General features: G+C 42.1%; 1 protein-coding gene across 3 annotated transcripts; it reads left to right on the top strand.

The window, feature by feature from the left end:
• The first annotated feature begins 358 nt into the window (after window positions 1-358).
• GPS1 (G protein pathway suppressor 1) lies at window positions 359-16036 on the top strand. Of its 3 annotated transcripts, none has more exons than XM_054846119.1 (14): window positions 359-441; window positions 2896-2988; window positions 4913-5094; window positions 6319-6483; window positions 6665-6800; window positions 6964-7041; window positions 7443-7503; window positions 7905-7990; window positions 8459-8553; window positions 9668-9773; window positions 10133-10213; window positions 10342-10479; window positions 10718-10852; window positions 13615-16036. In XM_054846119.1, the coding sequence occupies exons 1-14, from the start codon at window positions 409-411 to the stop codon at window positions 13693-13695; spliced, it is 1470 nt and encodes a 489-aa protein (XP_054702094.1). In that variant the 5' UTR covers window positions 359-408; the 3' UTR covers window positions 13696-16036. The 3 variants fall into 3 exon arrangements, with proteins under 3 accessions (XP_054702094.1, XP_054702096.1, XP_054702097.1); XM_054846121.1 differs by having other exon boundaries at window positions 11643-16036; XM_054846122.1 differs by lacking the exon at window positions 13615-16036 and adding an exon at window positions 10950-11628.
• The last annotated feature ends 1527 nt before the right edge of the window (window positions 16037-17563 follow it).

Genomic DNA, 17563 nt, shown 5'->3' with positions numbered 1-17563 from the left:
CCGCGGCCGGGCGGCAGCTCCGGGCGGGCCGGCGCCGTGAGCCCCACGGCCGGTCACACCACACACACAAACCCCCGCCCCGCCGCCGGCCTCCGGCCAGGCAGCCACAGCCCTCGCAGGGGAGCGCCCGGGCACCCCAGGCCGCGCTGACCCGCGGGGAAGGCCGCCCCAGGCAGTATGACCTGGCGAGCGCGGCCGGGCACCAGCGGGCGACGGGAGCCCCGCGCAGTCCCGCCCCGCCCGTACCGCCGCCCGGTGCGCCGGCGGGAGAGGCGAGGCGGGCAGCGGCCCCTTTAAGGGCTTCACCTGTCGGATGCGGTCTGGCGGTGCCGCGCGACCCGGAAGTGGAAGCCGCGCCGGAGGGAGAGGCGGGGAGGTCAGCCGGAAGTGGCGGCCGCGAGGGGAAGGATGCCGCTGCCCGTTCAGGTTTTTAACTTGCAGGTATGGGTCAGCCGCCCTCCGCCGCGTCCCGCTGCGCCGTTCGGCCGGGGGCCGCTGCGGCCGCGCGTGGCGCCCTTCCCGCGCGGTGTCCGACAGTGCGGCCCAGCCCTGCCACGGTCCGGCCCGGCCCGGCCCTGCCGCGGCCTTCGGATGGCGCGGTGCGGCCTTCCCCTTCGGCTCCGCGCCCGCGGCTTCATTGCGGGAAGGCGAGCCGCTCTCGGCCGGCCCTGGGCCCTCGCTCGCCCTTCCGGTCCGTCTGTGTCGCTTCCGCCGCTGTTCGCGAGGAGCAGCTCCCGGCCGAGCGTCCTCCGGCACCGGCAGCGTGCCCCGCCGCTGCAGCGGCCCCCTGGCTTGATTTCCGCGTTGCCCGTGCCATAGGTAGGGCTCGGGTAGTAGAGGAGGGTGTAGTGAGGTGGCGGATGAAGAGGAACTGAGAGCCTGCAGCACAGGGGGAAAGCCGCAGGAGCCCGGAGGGGGTTGGTGTACTGTGCCTGGGCCACCAGTAACCGCACCGGTGAGCCCGTTCCGAGTTGTCTTTCTTCCCTTTAGCAGCCAGCAAGTTCTCTGTCAGGGCACGGGGGTGCAGAGAGTCAGGACACGATGAGGGATAGTTCAGCATACAGCTCAGCTGCTCTACCAGTGACAGATTTGTGCTGCACCCCCTCCAGCACTAGGTCACACCTCTTCCTCTGGAGTACAGCAGGAGACTTCAGCTTGAGTGCCTGCTTATCAGCTTGTATGAGACCTTATGAGGTACCTTCCAACAAGGTGCACTTCTGGGCTCAGAAAATCCTGGGGAGTGAGCATTATTTTATTTGCTTTTTGAGTAGTTCTTAAGTAAACCTTGCATTTTCCTTCTGAAATAAAGAGTAGCTTGAAAATGTTGGAGTTCATGTGTCCTAGTGGGACTTCCATCCCCCTTGTTGTGTTTTTCCTTGTCTGGGAGTTAAGAGAGAAATGCAGAGTACAGTCTACTAGTGCAGCAGGACAGAAATCGTTCTGTTCCACCAGATGTTAGTTTCTGTAATGCTGATTTCTAAGGATTTTATTATTGTAGGGAAACACAGCCTAAAAAAAGCAACCCTGACACTTACTGTTTGTGATATAAGAAGCGATAAGGTAGATAAAAATGGAAAAAGTAATGGTCTTAATATATGTGGCTTAAATGATTTTGTGCACAGTTTTTCTGAGCAGTGATCTGGACAATCAAACCCTCCTTTGCGCCCTCCCTCCCTTTTCTTCACGCAGAGAATAACAAACTAGGAAACAAACTTTTATGTGCTTTACTTGCTTTTACTTCAGGTGTTGGGAGATTTCGTGTCAGCATTGAGATATGTACATATTTGGTACATACCAACCTGTGAAAGAATAAACAGGCTGTGGGTGAATACAAGATGCATAATTTTTTACAGTTAGGAAATCTGGATCTGAATACAAGGTGGCTGGCATTTTTGTCCTTTCTAAGGTCCACTCATATAATTTACCCCAAATCAGGTGTTGCTTATGGTAATATCCGCACATATTCAGCATTTTATAAGAACACATTCAGCTTGGTTTTCCTGAGTTTAAGTTGGTAATACCTAGGGGGAATGTGCAGCACACTTTTGACGAGGAGGAGGAAAAGAATTTTGTGATAGCATACCAGTTTTGCTTGTGGGACTGCATAGTAAATTGGTCTTAAATGGGAATGCATACAGGTATTGCATTAATGCAGTAGTACTGAGGTCACTGTACCGGTATGATTCCTCATGTGGTTCAAAGCAATGCAAGATATACTGTGAGAATAAAATTCTGTTGTTCCTGCAAAAGAGAATCTACCTAAACAGTTGGACTCGGATAACTATAGTAGGATGGTTCGACTGATGGTAAATTTTTGCAGTGCAGAGAATTTTTTCTCCAGTATTTGTCAGAAACTGTGGAATTGCCATTCTGCATTCTATTCTTTACATTTTTTTAAACTTTAAAAAAGTGTAACAGTTGTTCGTCTTTGGGGTTTTTTTCCAAAATTTTAATTTTAAACATTAAAGCAGCTTTGAAAGGCTCTGGTGAGGTTTTTGGGTACTTTTTGACTTTTGGAGCTTCTTGAGCTGAGTGCTAATGCCTGCTCTTGCTCAAGGAAGAGAAATGAAGATCATTTGGAATTTAACATGCATGCCTGGGATACTTTGTAGAATCAGGTATATTGACCCCTTCACTTTCTTGTTTGATAATCTACCAAACAAAATAAAATGCTCTGTGTGAATGCTGAGCCTTAGTGCTGCTTGTTTTAGACAAGCATCATGCTGAGTAGTGGTGCGGCTAGAGAGAAATCCTAAACATGTCTAAAGACCGTGGGGTATTTTTTCATTTTTGAAATTTAATGTATATTTAAACAAGTTCCTAATAGATTGAATCATGTAGTTGTCTCCTGCTCAAATGTAATAAGCCACTTTTGACCTCATTTTGCTATTCTAGGGTGCAGTAGAGCCCATGCAGATTGACGTAGATCCACAAGAAGATCAGCAAAATGCACCTGATATCAACTATGTGGTGGAGAACCCCACTCTGGTATGTGCTGGTTGAGGGCTAGTGGGTTACATTTCTTGGGCATGGCCTCTTCCTGTAACGTTTTTGAAAAACTCCCTCATTTTACTCCTTGTCAAATTGTTATTTAGAGATTAATAGATTCTTTTCAAAGCAAGATGGGATAAGAATAGCAGTGACCTCTTCTGTAGCTCCTTGTCACGTACTGACCTCTACTGCACTTTCTGAGATGAAGGAGGAATTGCTGTTTTGTGACTTGCTGCGTGCTGCCTGTTTGACACAGTTTCCTTTCTGAAATAGTTTAGTACAACTCTGATTACTTACAGAGACATCATTCCTTTATTTTGAGGCTTGTTCTTTGAGGAGCAAGGCTCAGGTGCTTTAAGCCTATAATTAGGATAGGATTCTTTCATTGTTTGATCCTCTGGAGACTGGCTAAAACCCACAGAGCTGTAGAGTTATAAAAAGGCTGTATTTGCTTCTATTGGTTTCTTTAATTTTTAGTTAATGGTTTGAGATTTTGGCCAATTTTTGTGTATCAGCTCTGTAACAGTGAGAGATGGGTGTTGCAGAAGAGAATAAAAATGTTAATTGGTAAAAGTTAAAGCAACATTAAAATTGCAAAATGAAGCATTCAGTTAGGAAGCTTTGGATCTCACATAACCTCTGAAGCATTAATTTTTTCCTCTTGTCCCCATGCCTGACAACAGTTGTCACGTGATTATTCACTGTTTACTGCACAGCCGTCTTTGTTTGGTTTTGGTTTTTTTGTTGGTTTTGGGGTTTTTTTTCAGCGTACGGCCTGATACCTTGTTTGATTTCATTGCATTTCAATTCTGTTCTGAAGCTAGAGTGATGAAGCAATTATGTTGTGACCTTTATGTTTTTGTTATTATTATAGCATCTAAGTGTTCCACAAAAATTAGTGATTTTCTTTTCACTGTAACTGATGTGAAAGACCATAATTCCCATTTGACGTTTGAAGAATTGAGGAGTACAGTGAAATTACTCAGTGATTTCAGGAGTATTGTGCACCATCAGGCATGAAACTGTGGAAGAAAGAATGCTCCTGCCTTTATATTTTTCAAGTTCTGTAGCAAATAAAGCAGGAATCCTAAATACAAATTTTCAGTGTGCACAGTCCTGTTCTGGTCTCAGAGCAAGATCATTCTTGCACTGAATCAGACAAGAATCATGTTAGAAAATGCTACCGCGACATCTATAGCAGTATCTTAATTTAGGCATACAGGGGTGAGGGAGTCAGACGTGACACAGGATGCATATTAAATGTGGACAGGCAACCTGAATCTAGTGTTTCCTACTGCGTGAATGCTTGACTTTGCCCTGAACATTCTGCTGTGGTTGTTTGCATGTGTACTTCTGTCTTTAGGAAATCCCCCTGCAATGATGTATCATATCTTTAGATGTTTTGTGCTCCTATTCTCCCACTCCACCCCAAGGCTTAAAAATCTGTTAAGTGTTCAGAATTTACACCTCAGATCCTTCCTCAAGAGACACTATTTGTTCTCAAAGGAGATGTTTTAAGAAATTAGTATGAGCAAAAGAATGCAAATTGTCATATGGAAACTATTTTTCAAGGAAAAACTACATCTGGAAAGGTTGTCTGCTTTAAGAAACTTCAGCTCAAATGATGGAATCTTGACAAAATTTAATATAACAGATGCTTAAAGTGGGTGAGCTGATTAGCCTTAATGGACAGCGTCACAACCGAAATAAAAAAGGTGAATTGGTACGTACTGTATACTGAGGAAATTACTAAAATTTGAAGAAAGCAGAAATGGAATAATCTTACCTGTTTTTTTTATTTCTCTGAGTCATTGCCCTCCATGAAGGGGTCAGGACTGCAGGAAAACCTATGCAGGTCACAGCGTAGTAGCCTGATTTAGTGTTGCTGTCTTCGCTTTCTAAGACCAAGTTTTGTTTGCAGGATTTGGAGCAGTATGCGTCCAGCTACAGTGGTCTGATGCGAATTGAGCGGCTGCAATTTATTGCTGATCACTGCCCACAGCTGCGGGTGGAAGCTCTCAAGATGGCACTGTCATTTGTCCAGAGAACTTTCAATGTTGATGTGTACGAAGAAATTCACAGAAAGTTGTCTGAGGCCACCAGGTACTAAGAGATCACGGGAACTGGGGTAGCTTTTTTGACTGCGTTAAGACCGATGTGCCACGGTGGGGGACTTTGCATGTAATACTAGCATGTTCCTTATGCAAATTGTCTTTGCCCTTATAATTTGATAGCAGTGAAACGTGTGTGTGTGTGTTCAGGCCTAAGGTCTCATGCTTTTTTAAAAGATTAAACACAGAAGACATTATCTCATTTGAAGTCTTAGTGTTTTAAAAGGCTACAGGTAGGTATTGAGGAGAGTTTAGTCCTTGCAACTGCTTCAAATATTAATGAACACAGTTGTCTTTCCTTAGGTAGATTACGGAGATGAAGCCTCTTCTAGATGCTCTTTCATTCATAAATTAAAACCTTCTCTAACTGTTTGCCTTGCTTTGGTTTGGTTTTTTCTTTTTTTTTTTCTTTTTTTTTCTTTTTTCCCCCTAACAACAGGTTTGCTGTTAAGGGTAGCCTTTGATACCTCACTTATCCATCCACACTTCCTGTCTTTGCATTATTTTTGTTGCTATGCATATTTGTTGATTTCTTGGCTGTTTTGCCCTGAGAGCCTTTACCGTGTATGTGTGACGGTATGTTCATTGGTTTCTTATATGTGAAAAGTACTGTTGATAAAAAACAAACAAACAAAAAACCCAAAAAACTCAGAATGTATTTTTCTGTTTAAAATATTGGAAAGTGAGTTCAATGCAAGTAGGTACGTTGATCTGAGCTGGATGGAAAAAGTTGAATAGTATCTGTACCATGTAGCTTTGCTATCAAGCCATTGCAGTGTAGCTGGGGAGAGAACTCGTAAACATGTGCACCCTGTGTCCCATGTAGAGATGTTTGATTGGATTCAATGACTTCAGAGTCATTAAATACTTTCATAGAATATAATAATTCATTGCAGCACTGTTAGTAACTTAGAATTGATTTATAGAGCAGGTTGTTTCTTTAAAATTAGCAATGACTTGCTAGTAAATAAAATACCTGTAAAAGATCATTAGGGTAATTTTGAGAAGAATTTGTAAACATCTGATTCTTATGCTACTGTTTTCACTGGAAATTTTAGCAGTCTTTTTCTTTTTTTTCCCCACCATCCTTGTTTTCTCTTTGGTCTGCTTTGTGTACGCAGTACTATTTGTTAGGGTAACAGTGCCAGGTACTTAGCAGACCTCTGTTTTGAAACGTTTGCAGCATAATAGCTCCATTCAAACTCTTTCCTTTCAGAGAACTGCAGAATACACCTGATGCTGTCCCTGATAGTGGAATTGAACCCCCTCCTCTTGACACAGCTTGGGTTGAAGCTACACGCAAAAAAGCTCTTCTTAAACTGGAGAAACTCGACACAGATCTGAAAAATTACAAAGGGAACTCCATCAAGGAGAGTATCAGGTGAGATGCAGAGGGCTCTGCTGGAGCAAGGAAGAGCATTTTGCTCCTCCAGGCGCCTAACACAGAATGTCAACTGCATTCAGTGCCTTAGGTCAGTGTGTTGAGTTACTTGTTTGGAACAGACTGACTGTGTCCCTTTCTGAGCATGCAGTTCATTGGTATTTTAATTCCTGTGCTCCAGGAGAGGCCACGATGACTTAGGTGATCATTACCTTGACTGTGGGGACCTCAGCAACGCTCTCAAGTGTTACTCTCGAGCCCGTGATTACTGCACCAGTGCTAAACATGTTATCAACATGTGTCTCAATGTCATCAAGGTAGGAAGGTTTGAGGAAATGGTACTTGGTGTCTTTCTGATATCTGCTGTGAAGTCCACCTGTACTTTGCTCTGGTTACACCTCTTGTGTCTGCAATGATACTGCTTATCTAAGTAACACCATTTATCCATGCCTATTCTACACTGTTTCTGGCTCTCTACAGGTCAGTGTCTACCTCCAGAATTGGTCTCATGTTCTGAGCTATGTAAGCAAGGCTGAGTCTACACCAGAAATTGCAGAAGTAAGGTCCTGCTTTTTAACTTGCATGAGTTTTCCCTTTGTTCTCTGTCTCCAAAATGTGTAAAATGATTTCTTCCTTTCCCCCTTTACAACTTGCTCCCTATAAGACTCCCTTTATCTTACAGTCTGTTCTTCCTCTAATCCAGCCTCCTTGGCTGCTATACTATTTGAGATTCATTGTTGCTTTTGTCCCATGATATGTGTGTAGGAAATTTGACTCATGGTAAAAACAGAGAGACTTCCCATCCTCAGTTCTTGCCATATTTCCCAAGACAAATAAGATGAAGTTATCTTGCTATTGAGATATGCAAGTTAATTATTAGGATGAAATATCCCAAGGACAGTTGTGATCAAAATGGTTTTCATACTGCTTGCTCACTACTGCTTTTTCTTATCCTTTAGCAAAGAGGAGAAAGAGACAGCCAGACACAAGCAATTCTCACCAAACTGAAATGTGCAGCAGGTGAGTGAATCCTTCAGCTTCCTGTATTGTCGGTCCGTCTTTCTGCCTGTTACCTGTCCGTAGGGCTCTTTGACAACAGTGTGTGCTTGTTTTATTTTTCCTCTCAGATTTGACAGCCTTTGTATTTTCTCACCAGAAATGCAAAATTTAATAAAGCTGATGAGATGGAACTGCTGACTTGTTTTTGCCATTTCTTTCTTCTCCCTAAGTTTCTTCAGAGAGGATGCCAGTGTGAGTCAACATAGTTCAAAGGATGCTGGATACTCTCTGAGAGTCTCCTTTCACTTCAGTAGTGAAGGCACTAGCAACCATCTGGGGGCCTGTCCTACTCCCCAGATTTTGCAATTTCTCCTAATTTTTATGCTGTCATAAACAAAGGACTAACTTTTTCTGGTTCTTAGGCTTGGCCGAACTAGCTGCTCGGAAGTACAAACAGGCAGCAAAGTGCTTCTTGTTGGCATCGTTTGATCACTGTGATTTCCCTGAGGTGAGGACCAAGAGGGAGCTGTGTGCAGGTCTTGGAGGGGATGTAATTCTTCTAAGTATTAGGTTGTAAAATTCAGATATTTTAGTTATTCTCACAGCACTCCTGTATAGATTGGTGGTACTGTGACCTGTGTCTGGTTTTTTTTTTTTTTTTAAGTCTCTGTTCTTAGGGTCTCTAAATGATCTACTCTAGATCACATAGGAATTACCTGTGAGATTTGTGTATCTGTGTAGTTCAATCAAAAGACTGGCTGTCGGAATTGGTTTCTACTCTCTTAGCAGTGCACAATCAGTCCTCAGGCTCTGGGTGAATGCCTGAGAGCATGTTGAGTGGTTCCACTGCATTTGACAAGGACTAATCTTGTCACTGTGTGAAGGAAAAGCCTGTGGTAGAATACTTAATTCCAACCTTCTGCCATTTTAGTAGTCAGTGACAGCTCGCTCTCGCTTTCTCTCTCTTTCTCTCTAGCTGTTATCTCCTAGCAATGTGGCTGTATATGGTGGTCTCTGTGCCCTTGCTACCTTTGACCGTCAGGAACTGCAGCGAAATGTTATCTCCAGCAGGTAAGTGTTGCCTTGAGAGGAGTTTGAACATACTGGACATCTTCTGGGACATGGGACTTTGGTTAACAGTGGATTCTGGCAGGAGTTAGAGCTTTCTCATACAGGAGAGAAAGAATCACTGAGCCTTAGTTTGGCTTTAGCATTAAGTGATGTTTTGCTGTCTAAAATGCAGCTGAAATTTTCATAGTATAACGGAAGTTTCCAACCTGGATCAAATCTGACATCTACATAACCCAATTTTCTATCTCCATTGGCGATCCATATCAGATAGTAAATCAGAGGGATAGAGCCCTATAGAAGGTGGCTGTAAGATAATTTGCCTTCATGTTACCACTTGTTCTGGTGTATGTTAGTTGCATTAGTACAATTTAATAATTGTTAATACAACTTGCAGCATAATCTAACTATGACATGTAGAAGGTTAAGAGAATTACAGTCTTTGGAAGAAAATGGATATTTGTGTGTCAGATTGAATTACCATGATACTAAATTCCTGTCAGCTAAGTGAATGGAAGCACTAATTTTAAATTGATGTGGAAAAAGGGTTATTACCCTGACTTTTTTTATTGGCTGATTCATAAGATGAGATTCCAAGGTTCAGAAATCTGTGATGGAGAATTGGGAGACCGCTCAGAAAGAGGGCGCACCCCAAAGATCTCCCACACTTACAACAGGTCATTTTCCTGAGACAGTTGCACGCTTAACCTACCTATGGCATGCTGTACTTAGTGAAGGCTGTGCTTTGAAAGGGAACACAAAGCTGGCCAGCACAGACTACAGTGCATGCACAGATGTGGCCTATGTTTTCTGGTGGTATATCCTGATTTTGACGTATTCCCACTCATTTTTTTGTTTTGCGTGGACAAACACTTCTACTGTTTAGTTTGTCAAGTCTCTTGCCTTCCTTCATTACAGCTCTGATGCAGTGCTGCATCTCTCTGTGTTCCAGGCTTCCAACCCAGCTGAAAATGGGCTATCTGGTCTGTTAGAGAGTAAATTCTTGGAATCTTCAAATGATGGGGAGAGTTTGTAACCTTGCAACTTGGAATGATGGGGTTGTGGGATATTTAAGTGGTGGGTTCCAACATCTGATCACTGGCATCTTTATTTCTAGCTCCTTCAAATTGTTTTTGGAACTGGAGCCACAGGTTCGTGACATCATCTTCAAGTTTTATGAATCTAAATATGCTTCATGCCTGAAGATGCTGGATGAGATGAAGGTGAGTTGCAGGGGAGCAGTGCAGAACAGACCCTAGAAGTTCCCTTTGCCTAGCCTTTTGTGAGAAGCAGGGACTTAAAAGTAGCTACTAAGAGTGTTCAGCTCTTCTGTGTCTTCTGTCTCCTGACATGGTGAATGGAAATTGGAAATAGTTTAGCAGTAGAGGATGAGGAGAAATGATAATTTCTTAAAATATATTGCTAGTTCTTTCATTCATTCTTGTTTTATGGTATTGTCTTGCTGTAGTGTAATCTCCTTAAGGTTGAAGTATATGTATACATATGTGTTTCAGAACATAGGAATAATATATTTTTCCAGGCTGCTTATCAGCTTCTGATGAGTTTTTTTTTTTTTGCGCAGGACAACCTGCTGCTGGATATGTACCTTGCACCTCATGTCAGGACACTTTATACTCAGATTCGAAATCGTGCCCTTATCCAGGTAATTGTTCCTGTAATCCTGAGAGGTGGATGAACAGTGAGATAGGCCATCTCTTTGTAATTGCTTTTCCTATGGCTTTTCAGAGGGCAGGGAGTACACTTGGTGACTGAATATTTTCTTTTTCCTAGTACTTCAGCCCCTATGTGTCGGCAGATATGCGCAAGATGGCCACTGCTTTTAATACCACAGTGGCTGCTCTGGAAGATGAACTTACTCAGCTGATCCTGGAGGGACTGATCAATGCCAGAATAGACTCACACAGTAAGGTGAGTGCATCTGAGCCACAGATTATAGACTGAACAGCTATGCTAAGATTAGAAACTCTCCATTCCTGGGACGCTTTGAAGTTGCATTTATCTGTTGTGACTGGTATTTCCAGTAGGGCTGATCTGTGTGTAAAATCAGACTCCATGATAACTTAGCTTTGTTCCCTTGCACAGAAAGGGCTTCCTGCTGTGGAACCTTGTCATAGCTCCTGTGTACAGTTCTCTGTATTGGTTACAGATTCTTTATGCTCGAGATGTAGATCAGCGCAGCACAACTTTTGAGAAGTCTTTACTAATGGGCAAAGAGTTTCAGCGACGTGCCAAAGCTATGATCCTGCGAGCTGCAGTCCTGCGCAACCAGATACATGTGAAGGTATGGGCATGTTAAATGTGGACTTTGAGACAGTGATAAGATTTATTTATTTATTTATTTATTTATTTATTTATTTTTTTTACTGAAACTATAAAAGTTGATGAATTGAAGATTCTGGAGGGGAATGGATTTATTGTGCTCACGATTGGACAGATTCTTACAGTAGTAAATACTAAATATATAAGGAACAAGCATTTCTCGCCAATACATTGACCTGCTTGTACAACACAGAATGATGTCCTTTGAAGTTTATATGCTTGGGTTGATTCTAATTCATTCCAACTAACTCTTGATACACATATCTTTTATCTTATCAAAACAAAGATTGATTGAAGTATTTTTTTTTAGTAGAGGAAGTTAAAAAACCAAACCAAACCAAAACATGAATTGCTTGGAGTATTCCTTCCAGGATGCAGTTCCAAAAGAATGCCCTTAGGGAGGACAGGGCATCTGCCACAGAACGTGTTAAATTCTATAGTGTATCAATCTCTGTGATAACTGAATGCCAGATAGGCTTCAACTTCTGGGGCTGACAGCACCTTGTACATAGGAAATAAGAGTGGCTTAAAAGTTATGGTTTGACTTTTTAGGAACAGTTCTTGTGAACAGTAACTACAGAAGTTGTAAACACAAAACTTTTGCAAAGCCATCATTATTTATGGATTGGGGGTATGTGTTCCCCCTGCGGTTATCCTGCTGTGCTTCACCTGTGCTTCATTTGGTCTCTCAGGAAACACTCTGCAGGATATTCACACATCACTAACTAGGATGTGTTTTGGTCTTGTTGCAGTCTCCTCCGAGAGAAGGTAGCCAAGGGGAGCTTACTCCAGCTAACAGCCAGTCCAGGATGAGCACCAACATGTGAAAAACTTCGTGCACTACCAAAAGAAACGGTCCCTCCAGGACTGTAGCCAGTGTCTCACCCGCTAACTGCTGAGCTTCACAAACTGTCCCTGTCTCCCTCACTTCTTGCTCGGATTGAGAGGGTCAGGGCTGATGGTGGAAAATATGAATATTCCAATAACTTAAATTCTCCTTGAAAAGAAATTCTTTCTAAAAACAGCATCCCTGCAATGGGTCATCATTTCAGTTTTGGTAGAACATCTTTCTCCATTCTCCTTCTTCCACCACTCCATAAAGAGCTGTCAGGTTATTCATACAGATGCTGATTTGAGAGGTTTTTCAGCTGCTATTAGTTTTCTTGTTTCAAAGCTGCAAAAATAGTTAGTGTTAAGTTGAATGGACAGGCGTGATCAAGTTGAATTTCGCTGGCCTGAAAGTATTGCCTTGATTCTGAGCAATGCTGAGCTTTCTGTTTGTTCCAGATAAACTTAGAAATGCATTGCTCTCAATTGTGGAGCTAGAGTTCTGATGGGAGAGGAGATTTCCTTTGATAAACTCTTACTAATTTTTCACCTACACAAGAAAACATGGCACTGCTTCCATGCATTCAGTCACAGGCCTTTATTTTAGGGTGTTATGTTTACTTGGATCCAGGTTCTTTCTCTCTGGTCTCTGTTTTCAAAGACCTGTTTCCTGATGTGTTTCCCATTTGTGCATGACCTGGCTTTGGGGTCCAGTGTTACCATAGCAGTAAACCTCTAATTCATGCAAATACTGCTGCTTGTCCAGTCTTACAGCCATAGTGTGTGATGGTTTCCCAACATGTGCAACAGTTGCTTCTGGTAGCAGGGATAAATGCCATAAAATACCACTCGAGTCCTGTGGAAGAGCTGAAAGCCACCAGTCTAGGTGCCCGCTCTCCAGTTGCATTTATTCTGCTTTTCCTTTTATAAAGGGATTAAAGGTGGCAGCCCAGGTATATGCGTGTTCTGTGTTAATGAAAGGAGATATGCACTGAATTTTCTGAAGTCACTGCAGCCTTGCATTCATCTGATCCATAAGGCAAGCTAAGAATTTTGATCCAGCCCTGACTGGTCTGGCAACTGACTACAGATGTTACTGTTAATGTGTTAATGCCTTTTTTTTTTTTTTTTAATTTTAATAAGTTGTTATATCTAGTGCATTAAACAGCAGGATTAAAAAGCTTCTGAGTATTTGGAGTTTTGTGTTAAAGTTGGGGTTTAGGTATTTTGATCTCCTGCCATTGATTTTTTGCTAAGCTTGATGATGTTTTTGTAGGCCATTGTATTTTGCTTTCTGATCTGGTTGGAGATGTAGCTTGGACGAACTGTGAAGAAAGTGCAATTTGAGGGAACGTTCTAACAGCAAAATTCCTGGACTGCATTTGCACAGCTGCTAAATTGTAACAGTGCTCTCTCCCTCTGGCGTTCTGTGCTTTTTATGACTTAGGTGCTGAAAATGGGAGCAGTAGTTCCTGTGAGGTCTCCTGTGAGGTCTTTGGTTAAATGTCTTTCATTTGGCATGGAAAAATTCTCCCATTTTTGAGGGGAGAAGGGAGAGAGCTAGTTAATCAAGAACTTTGAGTCAGGCATCACTGATAGCCAGTTTAGTGAGAAAGGCAAGTTGAGTCCTCGGGTAAATTGCTGTACATCTTTGTAGAAATGCTGGAAAAGTAATTTATTTTAATGCCTTCTGCTCATGCTGAAGGAAAGTCATTCAGTCCTATAATACTACTTAAACATTCTTGCTTTCTTCCTAAAATGGGCCACTGATACCATTTCTAAGGAAAAGATCTTATGCTCTGCTCTTGAAAAGATGGTCTTGCAACCCAATTAAGTGCATCATGTCAGCTGGCTATCTTTGCTTATGCCACGCTTCCACTCTCTTGATTTTATTAGATTACTTCTGTTCCTTGCTGGAGGCTGTCCGCTGGAGGAATCCTCAATTGTAAAATGGATGTCTTCAGCATGCTGACTTGAGAGTCTCTGCTCTTCTGGATGCTAGGGCTTGTCCGCTCTTGGGAAGTGGCTGGAAGCGCGTATCCTTTAGCAATCGGCGTGGAGCCCACGAGGTGGCAACAGCAGTTTCCAGCTCTTGCTGTGGCCTGAGGCAGTTCCCTAGCTGGGGCAGAGGTGATCAGTATCTTCTCTCCGGACAAAAATGCTTACAACCTCTTCTGAACAGATAAAGCGTTTCTCTTTTATTGCTTAGTTCATTGACACTGTTCAAGCATAGTATATGCTTTTGTATAGAATTATTGGCATGTAACTCCTTTAGCCTGAGAAAGAAGATGCTGTTGCTTTAGGATTTGTAGATGTGAGTCAGGGCTGTCCAGGTATATTTCTTCTAGACATTGTTCAATGCCTGCTTCAGTCCTAACTACCTGCCAGTCCAAAAATCAGAAAATATAACATAGCACAGATATAGTTCTGTATAACTTGCATTCAGAAGCAGTTTCCCACAATGAAAGATTATTCTTACTGTAAATTTCTAAGTAATTTCCCAAGTAATAAATGAGAAAATAGTGACTCACATAAAATGAATTTCCAGTGATTCCCTGTGACCACTGAGGTATTTCAGAGGATTAAGTTTTGTGGGATCTGTAGCATGTTGGTATATCTAGGATATGTTCAGAGAAACTTACTTAAGTGCAGTACCTTTTTGTTGATGAGGAGGGAGGTGCCAGTGGTAGGCCATAATTGATAGTGTCCTCATGCAGTGTAAATCCTGCTTTCTCTACCTAACCTAGCTAGGGATAAAGAAAAAACAGTTGGAAAGAACCTTCTTTTGGTTCTTTTGGTGAAGGCAGTTTTAATTAGCACAACTAATTTTAGTGGTAATGTAGAAACTGCCGTTATGAGATTTGTTTTGGGGATGATTGGTAATTACCTGGCCAGAACTTGTCCAGCATAATGGTCTGTGTTGCTAAGATTTGTAGAGGGAGGTCTATAAGAGGGGAGATTATATTACCACTTGGACTGTGGCTGGGTGCAGCATCATCTGTAAGCTGCTGTTGTCTGAGACACGTCAGTAGATGAGGGAGAAAGTAATAGAGTTCCGTCTTTGCCCCATGCCATGCATGTATGATCTGTACATTGGTTTCTGGGACTCTGTCATAACTCTCTCAGTATTACTTCGTAACCTGGTTGAAATTTCAGCATTTTTACAGCCTCTGGACAGCTCCCAAAACTGACGCTGAATAACATGTTATTTCTGATACATGCAATGTAATATAAACTTTCAGAAAAACAAATGAAGAAACTTTAATAATAGCAACAATGCTTCTGATAAAGATCCATCATGCATAGGTACAAAGTGCTGGTCAAGCATTTATTTATTTATTTATTTTCTTAAGAGTAAAGTCTTAGCCAACTTAATTTGGCTATTTGACGTTCTTATGCCATCTCCTTCATTACTTTTATATGAAGCAGATGATAATGGGGGAGCAGTGTGCTCCACAGGACAGTGCTCTTAGTATTTTCTTGTGCCACCCTCTTGTGACTAATACAAGTTAGCATTTCATGTTATCAGTAGTCCCATCAGAACACGCTGTAGGGTGAAAAATACCAAACTGGTATGGAATAGACTTCCGCTTATCTCTGATGCTGTTAGGGAGTAGGGGATGAATTACTCTCTGCTTTGCAAATGAGCTTTGTACTTCAGCTGATACTATTTTGGCTTCTGCGTTCCTATGGATCTGTGAATTCCATTCAGTGTTTCATAGGGTCTGATAGAACAACCTAGCTTTAGATTATCTCATAGGGTAACTTGATCACGCTAAATTAATTAGATAGGGAACAGAAACTGGCTAGTTAAATTCGGTAGTTAGAAGTTTGGTAAATTAATAATACATATAAGACAGTTTCTTGACAGCAAAGACATAATTCAAGCTTAGGTTTCAGTAGACTTATTAGAAGCTAGACTGAAGGGTGGCAGCATTAGCAAGAGATGGTCTAATTTGAACAAGAATTCAACTGGCAAGACCTGAAAATCTGTCTTATGTGGTAGATCAGGCTAGGTAATCTTCTTGTCCTTCATCCCACAGATATCACTGTTTCAGTTCTCTAATATTTCTGCAGATATAGCTTTGACTGTTATTCTCCGTGTGCCTGTAGTTTATGTAACTGTGAAGTCTATGTGTACATGAAGTTTGTACCCTGTAAATATGTGCTGAGATCCAGGGTTTTCAATCTTTGTTTTGATGTACTACTTTTTGTCTGTGGTTTTGGGTTTGTTTTTTTTTTTTTTTAATTCTCTGATATCTCGTCTCATAAGCTGTTTGCCAAATAAAGGCAGTTGGCTTTCTTTTTGTCAGGTGAACTGCTACTACTTTTTCTTGTGTGCCTCTGAAACTGGATTTAGATAGAAGAATCCAATCCCCCTCAAACCCAGAGGAACATTTTCACTATCATTCTACATGCAGAGCACTGCCTTTCTCTCCCTCCCCCCCCCTCCCCACTGTTAAAATTAAATAGTGTATATCTTCTAGAGGGCCTGTGAAACAGAAACAAAATAGGACATTACCTTGCTGAGTTGGCAGGCTGCAAAGTTTTGATTAGAGATAAACAGGGTAATTAGTATATTGCCTAGCCTGGAAGTAATCCCTAGTTAGTGTAGGTGCAGGTGTGCCCAACATGAATGGTAACTGGCTCAGCTTTACTCATGTTGTAATAGTGCCTCCTAATTCACAAGCATTGTTTATTAAGAAATCAATACACTGGTCATCTTTACCTTATTAATTGCAAGGTTATTATCTTCTAGAATGTCTGTTGAAAGCTCAGGTTGCAACTTTTTTTTCCCATTAGCGTGGTGATTTGTAGTTAGATGCACAAAGGGAGTTTTGTGTTGTAGTGCCTAACCAAACAGTATTCCAGTCTGGTGTTAGGAGCGCTGCAGTCTCCTGCCATGTCACGGGACATGCATCTGTCTGCATCGCCTGTTAAGAAATGCCTTGGAAGAGGGGGTGGGGACGAATATGCCTTAAATACTAATTCTGTATAGAAATGTGTCCATTTCGGATTCTCAAGTATAAGGCCCTTCCTGAATTTAGCAGCCTAAAGCCAGCTTGATCCTTTCTTCACACTGGGAAGTGATTCTGTGATGAGACTGTACTTGTGAGAGATGGGTTCTAAAACCCCACTGTGTGGTTAAGAATATAACCCAAATCTCTCACATAGCACCAGTCCACTACTGTGTTGTAACAGTGGATGTTTCTCATGCAAACGCCTTTTCCGACTTTGTAAATTTTCTCTGGCACAGTGAGCAGGAGAATGACTGAGCTTTCTGATGTTTTGGGGAAACTGTAAACGAGAAGGGGTCAGGTAAGCAGTTTGAAATTTCATGATAATGAGCTTTTCATTGGAAGAGGAGCTTTTTGAACAGACCAGGGAGCTCAGAATACTTGACAGCTTTAAAGTGCATGCCTGTGTGAAGGAAGTGGACTATGTCCACAGGAGGTGGGAGATGTGGTTTCAAGTTCCCATCTTGAAAAAAGGCAGAGAAGCATTTTTAAACTTGGTTCTCCCACACTAATCACTGGGCTATTTGGTAAATGCCACACCCTTTCCCTCCCCCTCGATTTCTGTGCTGGTTCAAATTCACAAGGCAAGCTAGAATAACACCTACCAGCTTAGTGTCTAAACTTGATTTGAATACAAGGGTAGTCAGAAATTATGAAAGCTGCTGAAAGTCTTGGTTAACAAGCTGATTGAGGTTGGAAGATGCTATTCCCAGAACCTCATGGAAAATACTTTGTCCAAGTAAGGTGTAAATGAAATGAGAATAGGAGAGTTTGAACTACTTTTATTCTCATAATCTGTCGAAAGCCAGAACTAAATGTTAGGCAGC

This window comes from Grus americana, chromosome 18 (assembly GCF_028858705.1).
Source record: "Grus americana isolate bGruAme1 chromosome 18, bGruAme1.mat, whole genome shotgun sequence".
Taxonomy (NCBI): Eukaryota; Metazoa; Chordata; class Aves; order Gruiformes; family Gruidae; genus Grus; species Grus americana.
Note: the sequence above shows the minus strand (reverse complement) of the source record. Positions and strands in the feature narration are given on the sequence as shown.

Coding starts and splice junctions, on each gene's coding strand:
- GPS1 (XM_054846119.1), top strand. CDS start 409: ATGCCGCTGCCCGTTCAGGTTTTTAACTTGCAG. Junction 6,484..6,664: donor TCCATCAAGGAGAGTATCAG/GTGAGATGCAGA, acceptor CCTGTGCTCCAG/GAGAGGCCACGATGACTTAG. Junction 6,801..6,963: donor TGTGTCTCAATGTCATCAAG/GTAGGAAGGTTT, acceptor GGCTCTCTACAG/GTCAGTGTCTACCTCCAGAA.